General features: G+C 38.8%; 1 protein-coding gene across 8 annotated transcripts in view; it reads left to right on the plus strand.

Moving 5' to 3' along the window:
• celf6 (CUGBP Elav-like family member 6) overlaps positions 1 to 23,007 on the plus strand; it is a 147,088-nt gene that overhangs the window by 121,756 nt on the left and 2,325 nt on the right. For 3 of the 8 annotated variants that reach the window (XM_026173342.1, XM_026173359.1, XM_026173387.1), the window contains 7 exons: positions 2,825 to 2,998; positions 3,896 to 4,043; positions 6,476 to 6,625; positions 7,775 to 7,837; positions 8,405 to 8,485; positions 12,289 to 12,432; positions 18,428 to 18,577. In XM_026173342.1, the coding sequence (XP_026029127.1) occupies positions 2,825 to 2,998; positions 3,896 to 4,043; positions 6,476 to 6,625; positions 7,775 to 7,837; positions 8,405 to 8,485; positions 12,289 to 12,432; positions 18,428 to 18,555 (888 nt within the window). In that variant the 3' untranslated portion in view covers positions 18,556 to 18,577. Of the gene's footprint in view, positions 1 to 2,824; positions 2,999 to 3,895; positions 4,044 to 6,475; positions 6,626 to 7,774; positions 7,838 to 8,404; positions 8,486 to 12,288; positions 12,433 to 18,427; positions 18,578 to 22,646; positions 22,727 to 23,007 lie in introns of all 8 variants that reach the window. The other 5 variants (XM_026173374.1, XM_026173381.1, XR_003272806.1 and 2 more) reach the window with 4 other exon arrangements.

Genomic DNA, 23,007 nt, shown 5'->3' on the forward strand with positions numbered 1-23,007 from the left:
CTGAAATCTGCCTTTTTGATTAGATCTTGGATCTAGTTGCCTTGAGATGTGAGGATATGTAATTCTCCTGTTCAGAGGTGAGGGTAAGATTTTTTTTTTTTCCTTGGCTTTTATACTATGAAAGTCGGAAATGCTTGGCTCTGACATGAGCGGCAGAAATGAAAACACCTGCAGAGGCTGTTGTACTGCTTTAACGCCAGTGCCAAGGCTACGCGCAGACTATGCAGACGTTGCAGAGTGGTTCTCCTCCCGTGCTGTCGTCTATAACAAAACACTGTGCTGGGTGAAACGAGACCAGGCCAAACTCGCCTCATCTTGAGTCACGGCGCAGTGAGTACAGGGAGCCTCGGGCTTTCACAGTCCCGATGATCACAATGCATTCTTCATGAGGTATTAAATGAATATAAGAATACACAGATACACAAAGCAGAAAATGAATGTAATCTAAATGCCAAGCCCCTGTGCTGTAGGCAAACTTGAGCAACAACGCTCGAGGAAGATGTTTGCTTAGTGCCAGCCTCATTAAATCCAACAGCCCAGTCCCTTCAATTGGCCCACAAAGTTGAGAAAGAACAGAAAGAGGTCAGAAGGTGGAATGAAATGCAATTAGAAAGGGAAAAACTGTGCCGTTAACGGCGCCATGTCGGCGTATTGATTTAACTAATTGAAATGGCATCGAGGGAGAAACACCAGATGGGTCTCCTCTGGCCTGAGGTAGGGTGCTGGCTGGCTCTGATAGGATCCCATCTGAGATGTACTGTCCCTGGGGTCCATGCTGATTCCTTCCACCATTCCAGCCTCTTTCTCACAGTTAGCTGGAGCCAACATTTTCTCCTGGATGTGTTTGTACAATGTTTATAGGAAAATGTTAACATCCTCAAATAGTTTGCAAAGAAAACAAACAAAAAAAAGAACTTATTTCATTTTGCATTTCCTAAATAGATATTTACAGTACATATTAGTTATATTTTATACAGAAAATTATAGACTTACAAAGGCAAGAAATAGTGCCGAGGGGAGGATAGCGTTTAAGAAAACGGTGACTGACTTTAGGGAATTGCACAAAATCAATAATAAATGTTGCGTGTAGGCTGGATAAATATATGAACTTCGCATTATGCAAGATTTATTTCAGCAGTCATAACTGACCAAAGAAAGCATGTGAAAACCCTGGCAAACTGCCCTCTCAATGGCACTATCGCTTATCTGTTACTGTTTAAAATTTCATGAGGCACTTACAAAAATAGGACACACTTTTTGCATGAATTGCTTTGAAATAGCATAGAGTAAAGCTCAACTACAGCAAGATAAACATTTTTGTACTATATAGTTGCAAAATTCACCTACACGAGATGGAATTTTGTTTATTTCTATGATTATCTGTTGGTGTAGCTCTGCTTTGGAAACATTCCTTTTGTAAATGGTACCTTAAGCTTAAATTTGAATCTTTAGAACAGTTTGGTCTACCTTTGTCAACTTCAGTATATGATACAAAAGGTCCCATGAAATCATTTACAAGAAACGGGTGTACGCAGCATCACTCACCCTGATCAACCTTATCTTTGTGTGTCCTATGCAGCTCACATTTTTGATTTCTATAACTCAAGAAAATATGGAAATTTAAATCAAAGCCCGAATTTGTACTGACCCTGTCAGGATGAGACATTTTGTGAAAGATGAATCCAAGTTGTGATTATGGAGTCCTTTTCTCACCGCGACTTTGCTTTTATGATCTTACTAATCATATCCTGACTGCCCCCTGGCTGTCTCTGTCCTTCTGTCCTGGTGGTACTCCGTGCTCTTTCCCAGCATGCACTGCCTGTAATTAAATAGGAGACTAGTTCTCTTGACAGTGTATGTGGCTGTTTTCTTTGCCTGACATACCCCCCCCTCCCCAGTCTCTCTCTCTCTTCTTGCCTGAGTGTCGCATGAGGAACTGACTCTGGTCTCTGTTTCTCAAATGATTTAATTGGATGCAAACTCAGGAGCGCGGACATCAATACAGAACTATATCTGCCATAAGGCAGAGCCATTAGTCAATACTTCGCCCTCCACATGCCGAAGGCTTTTGTCAGACCTAATTACCCGGTGCTGTATTCAGTGGAGCTTCACCAGTGGGGGACTTGGACTCCTGTGGGATCTGGTTAGGATCACAGTTCACTTTCAGTGTATACAGCAGAGTTAGAAAGTTCACAAAAGCAAATATCACTCACTATTCTTTTCCATTTAATGCTGACAGCTAAATGACTGCAGTCATATGAGGGGAATTTTTAATTCCAGTGGCCTCCTTGGTTTAGAGATATGAGTTCTTAAAGGCTTGAGTATGATGTGCACTGGACATTAAATGACAGAAATGAGTTGCACCAGTTCTCTTGTTTCACACAGGGAATCCACACTCGTGTTTTAATTGAAAAAAGGTTTGGACATTTATTAAAATGTACTTTTTATTTTTAGGTATTTCCCCATGGGAAACAAATACTGTTAAAAAAGTATCATGAACTATGACAATGCAATATATGGGATTGAAAACTTTGTTTTTAAGGGTTGCCAGATGTTCCCAGATCATATTTAAACTGTTCCAGGTAAAAACTGTTCCAGGTTAAAAACAACTGCAGTTCAACGACTTCTTGAACTGCTGTAGTTATATAAAAAATTGCAGTTCTTTTTGTGTTTTCAAGTTTATCATGAATTTATAACATTTATACAGCGAGTTTTGGCTAACAATAGGGTGCATACCAAAATAAAATGTAAAAAAAATCAAAGCATAGCTACAAAAGTATTTTTAATTTCAAAGTTTAATCAACCTTGTAAATCTCCCCTCTAGGGTGCCTCGTCGAGCCTGGTGGTCAAATTTGCCGACACTGATAAGGAGAGAACCCTGCGCAGAATGCACCAGATGGCAGGCCAGCTCGGCATCTTCAGTCCTATGACCATCCAGTTTGGGGCCTATGGCGCCTACTCTCATGCTGTAAGTCTCAGCCCGGCGGGGGAGGAGACGGTGAGCTTTAAAAAAAGAAAACAAAAACTGTTGTGATTTGAGGTTTGAACTCACACTCTCTCCCACTAGGCATGTGGCACTCCCGGTGAATGGTTCCTTAAGTGATTTACACTATCAAATAGCTGTTAAGAATCCCAAATTAAAGTGGCTTAAGAAAAAATCCAGCGCTGCTTTTTATATTGTCTTTTTATCCCCTTGTTTGTCCAGGGAAGCTGTTAATCACATATGCCCAGCACTACACTGTTTTACTTGCATACATATTCATTTTTCATTCCTGCATTTTCTGACTGAGCCTGTGAATCTAGACCGCAAATGCGAGCTTGCCTTTTTAACATTTTCGTCTTCTTACACATTTCTTTTTACCCAGACAGAGGTGCACGTTATTACTAACATCCCACATCGATTCCCCCCACCCCACCCCTTTCTCTGTCAGCCCTTCCCACCCCCATTTCATATTCACACATGAAAGTCACAGCCTGAGTTAGGAGTCTGTGAGATTTTACACTCACACAGTAGCTAACAGCTCACCCTGACAGGTGAGAATCGCCCACTCACTATCTTTCCTCTAACTCTGCCACTGTTGTCCCTCTTTTCCTCTCACACACTTATACATATACAGTACATATACAAATACATATTCTCAAACTCATTTCACCACATACCCTTTTGTTTCTGTATAATAAGCACAAGGCCAATGCAGTTTTACAGGAGCTGGGAAGCAAAGCTGCAGGGCAACACAAACCACTCTGTTCAAGAACAAGGCATTGGCCAAGCAAACAGAGATGTGAGAGTAAACATGCTCTGATCCTGCGGCTATTTCACCCTACTTTCCTTTTCTGTCCTTCCTTCCATCCCTCCCACCATTCGCCCTCTCCCCACTGCTCTTTAATCCTACAGCAGATGATGCAACAGCAAGCAGCCCTGATGGCAGCAACACAAGGGTCCTACCTGAACCCTATGGCAGCCATCGCTGCCGCACAAATGCAGCAAATGGCAGCTTTCAATGTCAACGGCCTGGTGGCTACTCCCATGACACCTTCCTCAGGTATACATTAACACACACACTACTAGCTGGTAAGGGTGCAAGAGCAGAGGCATGTGCAAAAGCACACATATACAGCCATTCAGGACTTTTCTTTTCATTTTTCACTCCTGCCCTGGAACATTTTCATCATTAGCAAGAATTATAGAAGCAGTAGTAATATATTCATTCAAGGCCTTTCTAGTTTTGCCCTTGTTACATTTTTTAAGATATAGGTCCCATTTTCTGGGTTAAGGCAGACACTGTCATTGTTGAATTAAAGGAAGAAGAGCCTTGTACTGAGTGAGGCATGATGGGAGAAGATGTACAGCATTCCTTTACACTCATTGGCAGCCACATTATAGAGTCTCTTTCTCCTCTTCTCTCACATTATCTTTCATTTTCTTTCTGTCTGTCACTCCTTCCTTCTGTGTCTCTATGACAGTGTTTTCTGGGAACTCAGCCAATCCGATGACTTTGGATGCAGAGTCCTTGGCTTATACAATATAAGAGCAAAGATTTGTGTGAGATAATCCTGGACCCCAGTCTGAACTATCATTTTGGCCCTTGTCATGAGGAGCTTTGATGGCTCGACACTAAGTAGGCAGGCTGCCTGAAGACAGGGTCATTGCAAATGTATTAAATAAAGTGGCTTGACACTGTACCTGGCATTTGTAATCCACAAGGCCTACATATTCCAGGTAATGCCTATAAAACATAATCCTACATGACTTAAATGCCCTTCACCTAGATAAGAAAAATAATAAAAATCCATCAGCATAAAAATGCACCGACAAGGTGACAAACTTGGAATATCATCGCAAGGAGGAAAGTTGGTATGAAAAAAAAGACACAGGTCTCTACATCCAGTAGACTTGCAGGTTTATATGTATCTGGACAAAAACAGTTTTTGTCATTTTGCATCTGTACACAAATTAAAAAAAAAACAAGATGTGAGTGAAATACAGAATTTCAGCTTTGATACAAATTTGAATTTGTATTAAAATATTGTTAAATGACTGTTTATGAATTACAGCCATTCTGTATACAAAGCCCCCCATTTCCAAAGGCTCAAATGTAAGTGGATAATTGACTAACAAGCAGTTTCGTGGCCAGGTGAGAATATTTCCTTGTTTTTCTATGAAAAATTACGCAGACGAAAGATCTGTGATTGAGTCCAAGTTTTAAAGTTGCTTTTGGCAACTGTTTACTAGAAATCCAAAAATAAGGTCCAAAGGGACATTGCAATCAAAGGAATACTCACTAATCTGAAAAACTCCCAAAACAAACTGATACAGCAAAACTTTAGGAGTGGCCAAATCAACAGTCATTCCCAGAAGGATATGACTCTGTGCTGAACATTGTTTTTTCAGTGGCAAATGTTGCATTTTCTCCCACTGAAACACAAAGTCCACATAAACAGAAACAACTTTCTGGGATTTCCTTACCTGGATGATTGAGCGTGCATCTAGACTAAGTGCTTTTTTTTAATTGAAAACTGAATGTTCAGTCAAACCGAGCCAAACCTTCCTTGATAAAGGAAAACACTGACATCATCTTGTACAGTCAGGAACGCTCTTAAAGAAGGAGCCATATAATTAAGTCTACAATAAAGAGACACCTTTATCAAACACTGTTGACACTCATGAACAAAAAGACCAGATTTGACTTTGTCAGAAAACATTTAGAAGAGCCTACACAGCTCTGCAAAAAATCTTAGATTAACTAAGATTACCAGAATGATGGAAAGAGAAAAGTGCCAGGAAGTCATACTACATCATCTGTTGAGCATGGCGGAGTCAATGTTATGGTACTGACTGACACAAGCCTCATTGCTGCTGTTCAATAGGCTACTGAACAAATGTAAACTTTTTAAAATTATGCAAAATTGCAAAAGGCTTAGCCGTGTCTCTAATAAAACCTCTGTAACTTTGCTTTGCTTCACTTCAGCAGCATTAGGTAATGTTAATATGTTGATTACGTTTTGTTTTGTTTTTGATCTACTGGAGAATATTTTTAAGGTTATCTGCTATAAAATCCCAGGCCAGGAAAGTCGCCTTCATGCTTTTCTGTGTTTTCTCCTCAGCTACTTTGACACAAAGGTATCTGCTGTGATGCTTACACCTTTGATAAAGTCTCGCAAGTGTCAGCTTTCTTTTCATAGAAATAAAAATATGGAAATGTACTGATACGTGATTAGAATTATAATATTTCTGACTGTCTGAGGCAAAATTTACCCAATTCAAATCGAATCGGATTGAATCGATTCTAGAAATCAGTGACGATACCCAGCCCTAGTCAAAATGTACACATCTGTACCCATTCGATGCATGTTATATTGTAGTACAGGTGAGAACATGTATTTTTCACTACAAGAATATACTTTTCTTGGACCAAATTTTAAGCTTGTTGCCTACACCCTGCAGTTTTCATAATGACTCTGTATCTATTTGCAGGCACCAGCACACCCCCAGGCATCTCTGCCACAGCCGTGCCCAGCATAGCCACTCCTATTGGGGTCAATGGATTCAGTGCCCTCCCACCTCAAAGCAATGGGCAGCCCACATCCGAGCCCATTTACACCAATGGTATTCACCCTTACCCAGGTGAGAATATCTAGGTTTAGCTGAGTCTTGAGTCTGTTCTGGGCCTGGACACTGTTAGCTGTTAGCACTGACAGTGTGTTATTTTTTATTATGCTTCTGTTGTACATTCACCCAGCAACAGCTGAAAACAAATTTGCCTAAACATCTAAACAATGTTAACAATTACTGGTTGAAGATTGGTTGAAAAGTAAAAGGACACACCTCAGATAAAATTCAAACCAAGCACCTTCTGTGTGTGTATATGCATTTTTGAAATAAACAGAAATACCTCTTAAACAGATATCTATTAATAGATATATCCGCTTATATATACTCTTTTTAACCAGATGTTGTCTTCTTTAGCCTTGCCAATGTCCTGAAATTCTCTACCTTTCACTCATCAACCAAATTTTGTTATAAGTTTTGAGCATTCAATTTTGCTCAAAATTGTGATTAGCCACGATTTTGGAATTTTCTTAAAGTCCTTGGCCAGCTCACCAGATTTACCACAGAAAAAAATATTCATGTTGGTGCATACTAGAGCTACAATGCAAGTTGTCAACTGTAACAACTTATATTAGTTCATGTAAAACTAAAACTTCAAAAGGCTCTTTTAAACTTCACTTTCTGATCATATTTTTTTCAACTGAATTGAAGCATTTAAGGCTTGAGGGTCAATCAACAGTATCTTTGACAGATTTCTGAGAAGCCATCCCAGTATCATGATGAATCCATCAGTTCATCCATCAGTCAATTATGGCTAATTTGATATGTCTCAGTCTGTTCTCAGCTTCTTAATGTTGCCTTGGACTGATTCCTGAAAAATTGACAGACATTCACTCTCCACTTTTGCATTATGCAAAGGCAGCTGCAATTGTAATGAACTACAAAGTGGTTTGTTTGGCATGTAGTTAATATTTGATGCAAACATCTGGGACGAACAGGCATTTTGAAGAACTGAAAGACATGACAACCCAAATTTCTCTCACTCCCTGTGTGATCTTACCCCCCGATGTTTCTCTGCAACTAACCACAATTTCTGTCGTGCTGTTTAACATTCTCTCTATTTCTCTTTGTCTGTGTCCGTCTTGACCGCCATCTATCCTCTCTTTGTCTCATTTACTTTAATTTTGCTCTTTGTTGTCTGTCTTTCTTTTCGTCTCTGTGCAGCACAGAGTCCAACAGTGACCGACCCTCTCCAACAGGCTTATGCTGGTGTCCAGCACTACGCAGGTGAGCTGTCTCTCCTACCTTCACTACTCCCTCACTTCCTCCATCTGTCCCTTTGCCTCTTCCCTCTCCCATTCGGTTTGTCACATCAGCAGGCACATGACAGGTAGCGATTGCCAGATGACTTGCCAGTTTCCTCTTGGATCAGGCTACATTACATTAGAACTGCAAAGAAGATTTTTAATTGACTTGATATACACCCACACAAAAACCCTAATTCTAAAAGTACACCAAGAGCTGAGATTTTTAACCTACCCTAAGGCTCCTGGATGAGAGATGACACAGACCTGTCGTGAGCACTGCTTTGTGCATGACATCAGCTCTCATTAACATGGTGTTAGTCTTACTCCCTTTCTTTATGCGTCTGCTTACTTGAACTTCCCCTTTTACCATTCTCTTTGTGAAGTGATCTGCCAGCCAAATGAGCCCAGGCTCCCAGTCATCATGCAATTTATTTATGCAATGTCTAGAGGACACAAATGAACAATGGAATAATGATTTGAGTTTTGTTGTGTCAAATATGAAAATGGAGATGTGAAAAACTCCACTCTGGTTCTCCCTTTGCAACAGCAGCCTACCCTGCCGCCTATGCGCCAATCAGCCAAGCGTTCCCCCAGCAACCAACCATCATTCCCCAGCAACAGAGGGAAGGTAAGAGCGAGCAAGCGCGCCCACCCAAGATAAAAGGTGATAATTGCCATGTTCCATTCTAATGTAGCTGCGCTGCTTTGAATTAGCGAGGGAGGGAAAAAGCTGGCTGGGGAAAATATGAGAAAAAGGCTCCCCATTTAAAGAGAAGAACATTAGCAGTGAGATGGAAAGTTACTCTGTCATTATTCAAAAACTGCACTAATTCAAACTCGCAGTGCTGGACTGCTTAATCAGTCCATTACAATGTGTTTAAGTGGTTATAAATATTCATCAGATTAATTAGCTGCATGCATAATCATTTATTACCATTCCTAGTGTAGTGTTCGTTCTTATGGCACAGCATCAGATATAATAAAGTATAGGATATACTGTGACGGTAAATCACTCTTTTTGGCACCATTTGTCAGTCTCAATTATTCATCTATATGATTATATGAGACAGCGTAGAGTGGTATGAATAATCAATATATGGACTTGAAACTGAGTGTTTCCAGCATTGCCTGGAGGAAAAGTTAGTTTATGTTCATATTTTGTCACTAGTGTGTGCGCATGACAGGGTCACTGTGGAGAACTGTACAAATGAAAATGAATGCAGGCATACTTATCCACACAAGTTGCATGCTGGCATAATTCCACAGTATAGAAGAAACATAGAATCGTTAAGGCAATTACTTAACATCTCCCAGTGATGCATTTGAACATTTTAATAATTAGCAAGAATCATAGAAGTCACATTAATGCAAATACAGACAGCCAGACTCATAGGCACACTATCACACAGCTCTTCTCGGTTTAGCCAGTGGCCTGTCTGAGTTCTGGTCTCCTGTGGGTTTTGGCTGGTGTCCCAGCCTGTTTCGGGCCACTGCCACAGTCTGCAGCCCTTCCATTTAACAAGATACATTTAAACCTGAATACACAGGCAGAGTCAAACTTCAGCTTCATCCTTCCTCTGAAGGCTAGCAATTTGGATTCAGTCTAGCTGTGTGTGTGTGTGATATGTCAACAGTAATAGTCCTTCAAAATTCAAAATTATAATTTTATCCAGCAATATCAACACTAGCCTGTTAGGCACCACAGTATTGTATTTTATTTAATTCAGTATTGCAAAACACACTGACAGTAATATATGTTATGTCAATACACTGTTACACTGCTGTTAAATCAACCACAAGGATAAATAAAAATGCCTCAAATTTTAACCACAGTATACAACTAATTCTCTATTATGTCAAAACAAGAGATTTGTTGTTGTTGTTGTTTTGTTTTATATTCCAGAGTTTGGTGCATCAATCTGACAAAATTAGAACGTTAAAGTGGTTTATTTTGTGGTATATGTTTCTCTAGAAATATCATTGATTTTCAGTATTACCAACATGATATCGATTAGTTCCACATACTTATCCAAACACCTGGTACCTACATAACACTTAATGCATCTTTAACTACCAATTGTGTGCAAAACATCAGTGTGAAATGACAACTAACTCCTATTGTTCAGCCTAAACAATAATGCTTTAAGTGACGTCAATTGAAGCCGTTCCTTATTTTACAACACTACTCCCCTGAACCTGAAGAGGGACAAGCAGAGTGACACCAGGGAGGTCTGGAGAGGAATGAGGAAAGTGACTGGTTACATGCCTAGCCATCAAACAGTAGATGGGAACATCAACATGTCCATGGCTCCATGTCCCAGTTGTTTTACCAATAGTTTCAAAATGGAAACACTGATGGCCAGTAACCCAGAAGCAACCACACCTCAAATTTATGGCCCTTGGAAGTCAGTGGCTACAGGTTATAGCATTTTATTTATATAGCATCATGAAGGCACTAGTTAGGTCTTTACTGGACACCCCCAACTTCTCCATCATATACCTAATCCACCATTCAAACACCTAGGTGATTGCCACACATTCTAATGTTACTCTGGTGTCTTGGATCGTGGAGTACTTTATTAGGCATCCTTGGAATGTGAACCTTTAGAAACTGTGTATGAGACAGTACTAAGGAGTATTAGATCACCACAGGAGACTGGCATGTTCCTTTTTATCATCATCTTATACTTTGGACACGAAGAACAACATAGACACCAAGGCACAGACACACCGCCACCTTTATCTGCTGTCACAGATACTTGCTCTCTATTTTAAAACACTCATTTTTCTTAAGCTAATAATCTGGCATGTTTTGTTACCCACTGATCTAGCCGAAATATTACCAACTGAAGTCCCATAGCTCTCTCTATGAAGTGAATGTGAAGTTTGCGCTTCCTATATCCCTCTCTATATACCTACTTTGCCACCTTCAGACAACTTGGCTGTTTTTCTGTTGCCAGGTAGAGGTACTTCAATTGTTCTGGGTAAAATAAATGTGCTATCACCTTCCTGTTTTGTGCACAGTTAACCTTTACTTTCAGAGGAGATTTTGTACCTAGTGCTAGAAAGAATGGCAGAGTAAGAGCCAGGCTCGTATGAAACAAGTGTAAATCCTGATGGTGCCATTATTCTCTAGTCGGTGCATTGTGCAATTAATCTTCACTTCGTAGTGCTAAAGCATAAAAAAAGGCCTTAATGTTTAAGTGTATTCTTTATAACATAAAGATTCATTAGTTACATGCTCATGCAGTAGCATACTGAAGTTGATTATAACAAAAACAACGGGGGATTATATTTGTAAGGCAAATGTGAAAAAAGTCCTCATGCACTAGTATTTTATTCTTTCAAACAAAAAGCTTTTCAAGCAAGCAAGAATTTAATGTGAACATTATGTGAAGCACCTAAATCTGTACAGAGAGAACTGAGATACAGTGTATAACTGCTTAAAAAAATTCTCACTCTGTCAACCAATATGTGTGTGTGTGTTCTCTATCTCAACGAGGCATAGTAGCACTGCAGCCAGCCACCACTGCAGCCCTCTTATCAGCCTTCTCACCAGACCAAGTCTCATCTCGTCATGCTATCACCCTGAGCAATGAGACAGGGAAGAAACCTAGCCAGGCAGCCAGCTGCAAGCTTACTGTCCCTGAGTCCATCACATTTCTCTTTCTTTCTATGTGTCCATGGCTCCCTCTCTCACTCTCTTTCCAGTTCATTCCTTCCTTTATCCAGATTGGCCTGTACAATATGTGGCAGCTGGTTGGATGAGTGTGAAGGATGGAGAGAGATTGGAACACAGTCCTACTGTCACACAGTAATTGGGGCAAAAACTTGGCTTATGTCTTAATGTGTGCTCTGTCTCTTCTCTGTTTTTCTGTGTCTCAGTGCTTCACTTTTCCCAGTATAGCTGTCTAAGTCTTTTACTTTAATTCAACTTCTTTTGGGGTTATGTTGTTAAATCTGGCTATTTTCTTTTCTTTTCATTCTCCGATTTTTGCTTCTACCTGTCTGTGTGTTGCTATTTTCAGCACATGTACTCACACAAAAGTCAAATTTAACCGTTATAATCTGATTCAGTGAAGTGTCCCCTCTTTATGCAGTTATTGTATGAAATGGGGCTCTTAGAAAGATTCAAATGGAAACCACAAAAACAACCTGAACATACAGTTTGACCTTATAACACTAGAAAAAATGGGATTAGGCTTTGTGTACGCCGCAAATGCCACAATAACCAGGTTTAACAAAGCCAATATTTGTGCCACCGATAAAATAAACAGAGTGAAGTGCTTCCAAGGTTCCTGCATTACTGGATTATTGTCAAGACTGCCTTATAGTTATTTTTTTCCACCCATGTTATTATGGTCAGTCTTTCTCTCACCGGGCACATTACACTCCCACATAACCCTTCTGTTGTCTTTCTCTCATCACCAGGGCCAGAAGGTTGCAACCTGTTTATTTATCACCTGCCCCAGGAGTTTGGAGACGCTGAGCTCATGCAAATGTTCCTACCTTTTGGCAACGTCATCTCCGCCAAAGTGTTTGTGGACCGAGCGACTAATCAGAGCAAATGTTTCGGTGAGTCAAAAATCACTTATGAAGAGAAGGGAAAAAGAATTCCAATGATCCAATGAAATGAATGTTGCAAGGTGGCTGTGTTTGGTAATATTCTCATTTCTCTTGTTGCTTCCCTGCAATTTGTGTATGCTTTTGCTTTTATTCCCACTGTCTGAACTAATCAAGCTGCAATTAACATTTTAAAAGTGTCGTTACATGCCACTGCACAGGGGAGCAGAGAGGGAGATCAAGGAACAGTGCTCCCTGAGTCTACCACACAGACATAAAAAGATAGTGGTCTTAGTAATAGAAAAGCCAAAAGCTCACTAGAATTGGTGAGCTAGCCACTGACCCAAGTGTCTCTCCACAGCTGGCATTTCATTCACACATGTATCCATCACACTGTTGATCACAACATTACGTGTCATCAGTGATGGGAATAACAGCGTTACAAGCTCCCGCGGACGGCAATCACTTTCTGGCAAACGATGACTTTTTGGCACAACACCTGGAGCTAAGGGGGAAAAACAATGGCATGAGTGCTGCTGTTTGGCTGAGGAAGAATATAGTAGTCGTGGTAAGCCAATCACATGACCACTTCAAGATGACAAAGCAATAAAGTGATATATACCAGTTTTTAAATTGTGCTAAGAGGGCAACTAAAACCAGAGTCATGATAAAAAATAAATAAGCGGTGTTTTTTTTCTGAATACTTTCGTCACGTTTACTGTCTAAGGATAGAGCTAGCAAGCACTCTCTGCTTATGACCAAAAAACTAAAATAAAAAACAGCCCGTTCGTGTTGGTGGAAAAATGCACCATTTCAACCAATCAAAAAATGATACGGCAACAGGACATTTGGTTGTTTAGGAAGAGGGGGAAGTTTTAGGAGTGATGGCGAGAGAGAGAGAGAGAGAGAGAGAGAAAGAAAGACAACAGAGAGAGAGAGAGCGAGTTTTAAGATGTGAGAGATTTGTGACGTTTAGCGTGTTTGGAATGTGTAGTTAATGTGTTGTCTTGTGTAGTTAGTGTGTAGTGTTGTGGATAGTTTTGTGTTGTGTGTCAGAACAATGAGGCGACCACTGTCTCCAGGTAGAAACAGGAGTGATACACCTGCTGCTGTCAGACCTGCAGGCTGTGCAGGTCAGGCTATGATGTTCTCCTTTATAGTGGACAGATATTTTTGGAGTGGCACAAATAATTTGTGTGGCATCTTATTTAATGCAGAACATGTGATTGTTGCGTAAATAGTTTGAAATGGTTATTTAAAAAGGGGTAAAAGGTAAATGGCTGCAAATAACTGTATTGTTTACAAAACTTGTGCATATCATTTTAAAATTGTCAATTTATATTTGCATTTCAAGTTATGAAATATGATTCATTAAACATGTTTGTGGTTGTTACAGTAAAATTGTAACTTTTTCTACACTGATTTTATGTTTTAGATCAATTGTGTTAATACAGTATGTAAAAATGAAAACATAGCTGTAAATTCAGACACATGAGGTTGTGCTGATGATACCAAACAAGCCAAAGTAAATCGTTTTTAAAGGTGAAATGTAGAGGAAACATCAAAAGTACGGTAGTTAAAAAATGGCCAATTATACCCTGGACCCCAGAGGGTTAAACTGTTTTTTTTGTTTTTTTTTAAAGTAACGCAATGGTTACTTTTCAAGTAACTAATTACTTTTAGAATCTTGTAACTCAGTTACTAATAGTTACTTTTTGAAGAAAACTAGTAACTATAATAATTACTTTTCAAAGTATTCCCCAAATTGCTCATCACCCTCTCTATCACACATACTGAGACAATTATGCATGTTTCGGCTGTGTGCAGGCAGAAGACCACGCGAACTCACAGAGAAAAGTAAACTCAAAAACACACTTATGCTGAAAACTAAAGAAGGGCCACAGGAAAAATCAGTATGATGGAGACTCGACACTGAAGAGACAAAGGCTACACAGAGGTAACGGGGATGAGACACAAAGGGGAGCAATCAGGCGGAGAGAGAGAAATAGAAAATTATTACAAGTAAAAAGGACACAACTGAATTCTAACATGCAACTTAACACACGGGGAACAACATGAACACAGGAACCATATGACAAGCCAAGAGCAAAATAACCATAACGATCTAGAACACGAAACAGTACCACAAAGACTCAAAAATAACATATTAAAAAACGAGATCTTCCCAAAATCAGAAATGAGAGCAACATGACACATAGACACAGCATGAACACCGAGGCAAGGAGCTCACGGGGTTGAAAACAAGAGGACTAATAACAATGACATAGAGACTGATGAGCTAACATACTATAACATCAAATGAACTAAACTCAAAACATGGTTAAACCCAGACGTTAGTATCTATTTCCCCTTCCTACAATTACAAGCCTCCTTTACCCAAGAGAAAAGCATTTTCCCAGACTCCCGCAATCCTCCAGCTGGGCAACCCAGCAGCATCATGCCACCCCTCGCTTGCCTCTCTCGCCTCCCACACAGCAAACCAGTTCATCAGGGTGGAGGCGGTGCAGGTGGAATCCATGGGCTTAAAGAGATAATAATAGACTGGTGTGGGCCTTGCTGTTGATTCAGTTGGACAGCAGCACTCAGGAGACAGGGAAAGAGAGAGAGAGAAAGAGAGCAAGAGAGACAGAGAGAGAGAGAGAGATTTCCAGCATTGGCTTTCTTTCAGTTTCACTTCACCATGGCATGTCTGTGAGGCTTCCTCCTCTTTCCTCTCTTCTCTCATCTCTCCCTCTTTGTTAGACTAGCTCCCTGTGTGTCTTCTCCTATAAACATATGCCTCTCACTATCACTATCTGTCAGTCAACAAGGGAGAAGGACAAAGGGGCGGCAACTTCATCAGCCTCCCCAGCTTCTTTTTCATAGCAAGTAATTAAGATTTTAGCTGAAAAATATCAATTCAACCCATGATTCTTTTGTGGCTTTTTAAAAAAAAGTAATTTCTCCCTCCTTTTTATAGCAGGAGCCCCAAGGCTCTTTTGTAGGACATTAACAAATTAGGCAGAAGATGCTGTGCATTAGGGGAGATACGTTATTATGCATCTAAGAACTTGGAACACTTAATCTTAAAAATGTGTGAGTTTAGTCTTGATAGTGTGGTTAATGATTGGAAATGTGTAAATACATTATATGTGCATCTACACACTGTACACAGCTGTATCACAGTGAATAGATTGATTGTCTGATAAAGTCTATTGAATGAAGAAGAAAATATACTTAGCTATCTAATTATGCAAAGCACAATTACAGTGGCTACCAAATAAGAAGCGCTCATCTAAACTAGGTGACCTTACTGTTAATTAAACAGAAAATGTTCAAAGCACTGTGGTGTGTATTCAAATTTTGGCAGGCTAATTATTTATATATGTAACATTTAAATAAAGCAGTCTGTAAGATGACATTTAGTTAGCCAAGATTTTTTCCTGTTTTTTTTTTTCTCTCCAAGTGCTCGTCAGGGCAGAAGGCTACTTGTAAGCAAATGAACAGAAATACCATATGTATGCATGTGTTACCTTATTTTTTTGTTTTGGCATATTGTGAGAAGATAATCACAGATCGTCCTCTTACCCAAGTGTTTACAGAGAAGCTTGAGAATTTGAATGTGATAAAAAAGGAGGTCACTGGAGGCACACTCAAAGAATATGCTTACTTCTAAAGGATGTAACCTGGAACAGTATACTCGTAAGGGATTTATAACTGTAAATTTAGTCTATTTAGTTTAGTGCATTTATTTGCAGTATGAAAAAATGGATATCAATGTGCGATGTGGTGTGATATTAAACACTTGTGCAGGTGAGATGGAATATTTCACCTCAAAACAATTAAAACAATAAGATGACAAGAAATCGCAACAGATGCATGCTACAGTTGCATGTGCAGTCTTTTGTAATATACTTTGGTATAATTGTTAACTATAAAATACATAATTTTACCAAGCTTTTTTTAAATCATTAATGAATTATTGAGTCTCAGAAATTAATAAAACATATATTAAGGGTAATCTGTAAACTCCATATATATCCACTATAGAGCTATATTATTATTATGGTTATTATTATGTTTGGTTTTAACCCTGGGCTCTGATACAAAATTAGTCTTAATCCTCTGCATTCAGTCACTCGCTGTTGACTTTTAAAAAGTGATCAAAGCTTACCTTGTTAAGTGGAATTAGGCGGAATTAGCTTAAAAATACATTTCAAAAGGTCTTCTCAGAATGGCGTAACACATACGCACAGGAAGCACGTTAAATACGGTGCAAAAATGAAAACAAGGAGATGCAGCTAACCTAGAGAACACCGGAAACATCTTACCCTTTCTACATGTTTGTTTTTTGCCATTTTATTTTGCCTTTTAATACCTCTTTTCTATTTTTAAATCAAGACGAGTTGCCTCTGCATGTTTGTTGTTTGCTTCGAAAGTGCACATATAGTACATTTACATCCATAAACAGCTATGTTATATGTTCAATAAAAGGACATATAGATAGTTTGTCAGTACCTAAGAACATAAACTAATCATCACAGCAAATAAGCAAATAAACTAATTTACCAAAAAATCATTACTGCATACTGCACGCCACAACTGTGTGTGAGTCTACTGGTCATCTCAGTATTTTGGGTGGGTGGGGGGTAGGGGGGGAATGTAAGACTTCACTCCTGCAGTAATCTAATCTGTTCAACCTGGCACCTCGACTTAGATTTTCCCTGTTGCTCCTCAATGTGTGTTTTTATTAGAAATGTATAACATTACAAAGCTTGCAGCATTCTGCTGATATGGATGGTTGTGGGAAGAACTGTACTTCAAGCGGTAGAAGTGTTTGGGGTTTGAGTTGTACTGCAACACACACTCCATGCCACATCACAGGAATGAAACATCAACCTCAAGAAAACAGTTTAAATCAGGAGCACACTCAAATATTGTTTATCCTTGTTTATTTTATGTGCCTGAATTCAAGAGTTTGCAGGGTAGTCTTTGTCCTTTTATACTTTACTTTGACCCCTAGAATCCTATCACCTATTTGGCATGTGGATGTAAATGTGAGGTATGGAGATTCATTAAAGCCAGGGATAGTGTAGGCATGGATGTGTTTGTAGGATTGGGAGGGGGATCACTACCAACTGACAGGCCCTTCCCTGCTCAGTTTGTTTAAAGGGTTTGTAAAAGCAGCAGCCTTATCTCACCCGTACTGACAAAAGCCTGCCCTCTCCCCCCAAATTAAATTGGACCCATAGCGGTGTGATCAAATCAGTTGGCAGGCGGAAAATTCCGGCCGTCAATCACATAGGTGTCTGATAAGACCAGGCAAGGAGTCCCAGTGTGGAAAGCTGTGGGCTCATTCCGCCTCGACACCCAGGTGATAACTCAGAGCAGCAGGCACCTCCGTCCTATACACCTTGCTCCTAGCATCTCGTCACGTCCCCGATGCCCTTTGCTCCTTACTTAGATGCAGTCACATACATGAAAATATGTATACACATGCACACAGACACACACACACCACTGGTGTAGTTGTATGGCTCAACACACAGTTTACTTTTACAGGCGCAACATTTGCGTTACACATAATACAAGACTCCTTTTCTCTCTTTCATATCTCTGAACACCTTTTTTTTCTTTTTTGTTCTCTGTTCAAGTTGAACACCCAGTTTCTAATGGTACTCCTTTGCTTTTTTTATATCTGTGTTATTACGTTATTAGCCTTTCTGGTATTTTGTTTAATCTTCTTTTTTAATTCGGAGATTTTCAATTAATCGCCTGAAAAGCGAAAACAAAGACCTATTGTTTTGCCATTGTTGGGAGTTAAAAAGGGTATTTTTTCCTTCTCTTGCTTCTTTCATCTCACCTGTCTTCCTCTTTGTTCCTTAACCGATCCCTTTCTCTTTTTCATGTCTCTCTCATATTCCCTATTCTTCTTTCTTCCTTCCTTCTTTTTTCATTTTCCCATTTTCTGCCCCCATCTCTCTCCTGTTCTGTGTACTTGTCCCAGGCTTTGTGAGTTTTGATAACCCATCCAGTGCTCAAGCCGCTATCCAGGCCATGAATGGCTTTCAGATAGGCATGAAGAGGCTGAAGGTGCAGCTAAAGCGGCCAAAAGATGCCAACCGACCTTACTGACTCGTCTGCTATTCATACCCAGGTACAGTAACACCCATGCTATAATGTCCCATGCCATTCAAAAGCGTTTTACTTCACTTGAAAAAGGTATGGATGCGCCTTGAGGTAACTCCTGTTGTGATTTGGCGCTATACAAAATTGAATTGAATTTACAATATTATCAGTGCAGTACATAGGACACAATACAGAAGACTAGAATGTTTGTGAACTTACTCCTGCAAATCTCATTGTAACTTCTAATGAAAATGTTGATTGCTCCTAAAATTCAAATTTATTATCTGAGCAACTATAAAGTAATACTGTATACTTTCAATGCAGAAATGCAGAAATGAATTAAAAAATTGTATAAATAAAGAACTGCATTTGAGTATTAACTGAGAATGTAATGAAATGAGCTACACAATAACATTTCCCAAGCTCGTTTTTGTGAATTTCTCAGCTCATTTCAAATATTAAAAAATGTGAAAGTGTGGGCTGCTTTTTACAGGGGGGTTATTGTACTGAGATGCGCAAAAAGAAAATAAACTCTCAACCTTCCGTTATTCCACCAAATAAAAATCCCATCATTGAATAAAATACTGAAATTTACAGAGTCATCTATATGCCAGACAAATTAGTCCACAAAATGTGTCAACTACTTACAGTCAGAAAAACATAGTTCTATAATCAAGATAATCAAGAAGTGTCAATGTTTCTAGATTTTACAGGACCTTTTCACAAAAACCTCTGGTGATTTCTGCCAGGTTTCCCTGCTGCACAGATTTGTTTTATGTCTACTTCTGGGAGTCTAGTCTAGCCTAGCCTAACTTGGACCTGCAGGATGCTTTAGGGCAAATAAATGACATCATCAATACCTAGCTGTGCATAATTACCTGTCTACTGGATACTCCACTGGAAATCGATACAAGTTGTTTAGCAACAAATTTCCAAAAGCAATAATTTATCTCCTCAAATAGCGTTAGACTTATGTCAGCTATTTGGCAATATACAAGCTGATCCTTTATCGAAGAAAAAAAAATTATACAGTCAATTCAGACATCTAATGAGTATTAAGAGTAAGTGCAGCATGTTTAAATGTTTGTGCTCTATATTTATCAGTATTTGTCAGTCCCATTGTGGCATTCTGCATTTGGTGCACTAGAATGCAACACTGTGTTCAGTGTTAAAGGATACAGAAAACTGGCCTTTCTATATATCCATAGATATCAGTGATTCATGCCATCAGCATGTATGGGACAACCATAATGTAAAAGCCTTTGTTCACTCAAAGACTTGTACTTATAAACAATTATTAATCTAAGATATCGTTTTTGTTTTTTAGCTTAATCCTGCTCTATTGTAACTATTTAGTTGTAACCAAGGGTTATAGAGATGTTTTATGAAGTGAAAATAGTGTTGTATATTTTATTATGAAATTAACATACATGGAAATGTCATTTTTAATGCTTCCACAACAACACGGATGCATAGTTGCATGCATAGTAACACTGTTATGACATTCTTTTACATAGTCCCCCAATTTCAAAGGCTCAAAAGACAGCTGATTGACAAACACTTGGCCAGATGAGGCCTATTCTCCTGCTATTGCATAAAAAATTAAGTATTTGTGTAGTTGATTGTAAGTGCCGAACTTCCACTTGGTAACTTGAACTCCCAATAAAAGGTCTAGAGCGTCATTGTCACTGGAAGTGAAAGAGGCCATTGAAATTATTAAAGGCCTGGCAGAGCATCTCAAGGAAGGAAACACAGAATTTGATAATGTCCAAGTTTTATCCAAGTCATCCAAGTATTACAAACAATACTTTTATTAAAGTATATGTTAGTTTGTTTTGAAAACACACCTCATTTTTTGATTTTAGGTCCACTGTGTTTGTGTATAGAGGCAAAATGTAAAAAAAAAAAATTGTGCCACTGTCTTCACACTTAGTGTATCTGCCGCAAGAAATCTTCTGTCAACAGCTCCCTATTAGGTACCTTAAAATGTGAGAGCTTCAATAAAAATCAATAAAAATACAGATTGCTTAAGGTAGCAACATGCCTCAATAGAATAATTCTCCATTGTAACATATAGGGATGCATCGATCTGATATTTAAATTGGGTACTGGGCCAATCCTGACTGAAAGTCTGGATCAGGTATTAGTCACAACAAGCAGATCTGTGAGGCTCATCTATTCAGTTCAGTCCTCTATTAGCCTGTGTTCATTATTCCCCTTTTCAGCAGAATGGCAATAGTTACAAACATAGGAGGTTATATAACATTGAGGAACCTAACAACCAAAGGTTTGAAGTTTGAAGGTTGGCTTTTACTTCAATGTAAACTGTAGTCAAATGTGTTTACATGACTGCCAATCCTTAATAAGAATGCTTTAAGCTTTTCAGTCTCTCTCTGTCTTGTTATATTTGATTTTACACTTATTGGAAAGCTTTTATTGCATTTACAGAGGTGTAATGTACTGTCCTGAGATTAGGAGAAACTAGCGTGCAACAGTCTAATAACTCTTGCTGAAACTAGACTAGTGCAAATTAATCCATGGTCATAAAGTCAGTAAAATGACATACATTTATTTGTTACATTTTAATTAAAAGAAAATTAGGTGGAATAAAGTTCTTTATTTTAGATAGGACTGCTGTATTGGGTGATACCTATTGTACCTGGAAAAAGTTAGATTAGTGCATCTAGTCTCAAATAATTATCTAATACAAACTACAGTTGTCAGTGAAAAGACAATATAAATACATCGTAAACCAATTGCCTGGAAACTTTCGTATTACAATTACACAGGCACGTATTCTATTCTGGTATTCTATTCTATTCTACTAAAAAGCATTCATAGAAGGTGGTATCCTATACTGATACAGCTCCCTTTATCAGTTCTCTGATATAATTTGAATAGAGCTATCCTCGCTAATTAAGAAGATACCATAAGAAGAGAAAAGGAGTGAGTGAATTTGATTTAGGAGCAAATGGAAAATACAACAGCACTGAATGACATGACAGTCATTGAAATATTTTCAGAATGGCTCCAAGCAAACACGTTTCCCATAATGACATTATGTCACTTAATCAGTATGTGTGCGTACTTGTTTTTTCAATGTATCCCTCTGTCATTGTGCCATCTTTGTGTTTTGCTTATGTAATTACACCACTTTGGTTGTTTTAAACTAATAGACAGACCAATAATAAGCATTGAAATATTAAGGAAATAAATGCATTAACTTTTTGAAGTCAATTTGAGCAATTAGGTTAATAGATTCCTAAAAATCATGGCCGATAAAAACAAAGTGTATATTTTCTAGGTATGTTCTTTTAAATTATTGCACAAGCATTTATTTATAGCAGGAGAGAGTACATTGGCTTGTTGGGCTTAAAGTAAATAAAGTTCAACTGTTTAATTTTCTAAATTCCAACCCTAATGCGTTATTATGATGAAAAACTTTGATGAAACTTGAATGATGATTTTCTGTGTGTGCATGTGTGTGTTCCTTATAGGTAAAAACTTCAATATGTAGATAACTTCAGAAGGCCTTTTTTCTGTAACACTGAAAATTTTTGCTTTGAAGTTGAATTAAAAACACGATCAGACAGCATTCTCCTTTTCTGGTCTCAGGAGCCCTGCTACTCTGAAATTGCGTTCTGTGTCTTAAAGATAAACTTAATGCAAAAAACCTGAAGCACTCACTGTACCCTCATAGCAAACAATGCAAGGCAAATCCAATTACTGTAGACAGGACAAGTTTCTGAAATATGCATTCTTGCCGTAAGGGTTATCTTTGCGAATATAAAAACATCAATTCAAACCTTTAACCTGCAGATGTTGTCAACCCAATAATATTTCACCACCACACTAAAGTACAAAGAGGCTTTTTTCTGTGCTGCACTGAAGATTATTTGCTCTGTTATTTCTGTTTTACTTGTCTTTTTTTTTTCAGTTTTATGGTAATAACTATAATGACCTCATTTGATTTGTCAGGCAGAATAAGTGAGTATGGAACAAATAGATGGGGTGCTTTGAATTCTGACTTGAGGAAAAGAAAATCCCATTGTTTCTTTCCTTCTTTTGCACCCTTACCAACCTGGCAACCTGACAAGGCCAATCACAGTGTGAGGTGGCCTTTCTCCGCTATAGCCACACACCCCCACACCTGTCATGGGGCCAAGTTCCCTCAGCTGTAAGTTGAACCCATGGTGTCATTTTCTTTTGGATGACGTCATGTGGTGGGCCTGTGACTGCGTTGCATGACGTGGCGTTGATTGATATCTCTAAACTCTCTCTTTATATTCTGCCCTACTTTTATATATATTTATATATACTGTATATTGTATATTGGCAGTTTGTGGAGTGCAGTAATCGATGCCTTTCATGGCTGGTACCTGTAACTGACGTGCTGACTTGTTGGTTGATTATAATTGGAAGTGGCCTTTAACCCTTTGTGCTATTGTAATGTGTGCC

The sequence above is a fragment of the Astatotilapia calliptera genome, chromosome 1 (genome assembly GCF_900246225.1).
Source record: "Astatotilapia calliptera chromosome 1, fAstCal1.2, whole genome shotgun sequence".
Lineage (NCBI taxonomy): Eukaryota > Metazoa > Chordata > Actinopteri > Cichliformes > Cichlidae > Astatotilapia > Astatotilapia calliptera.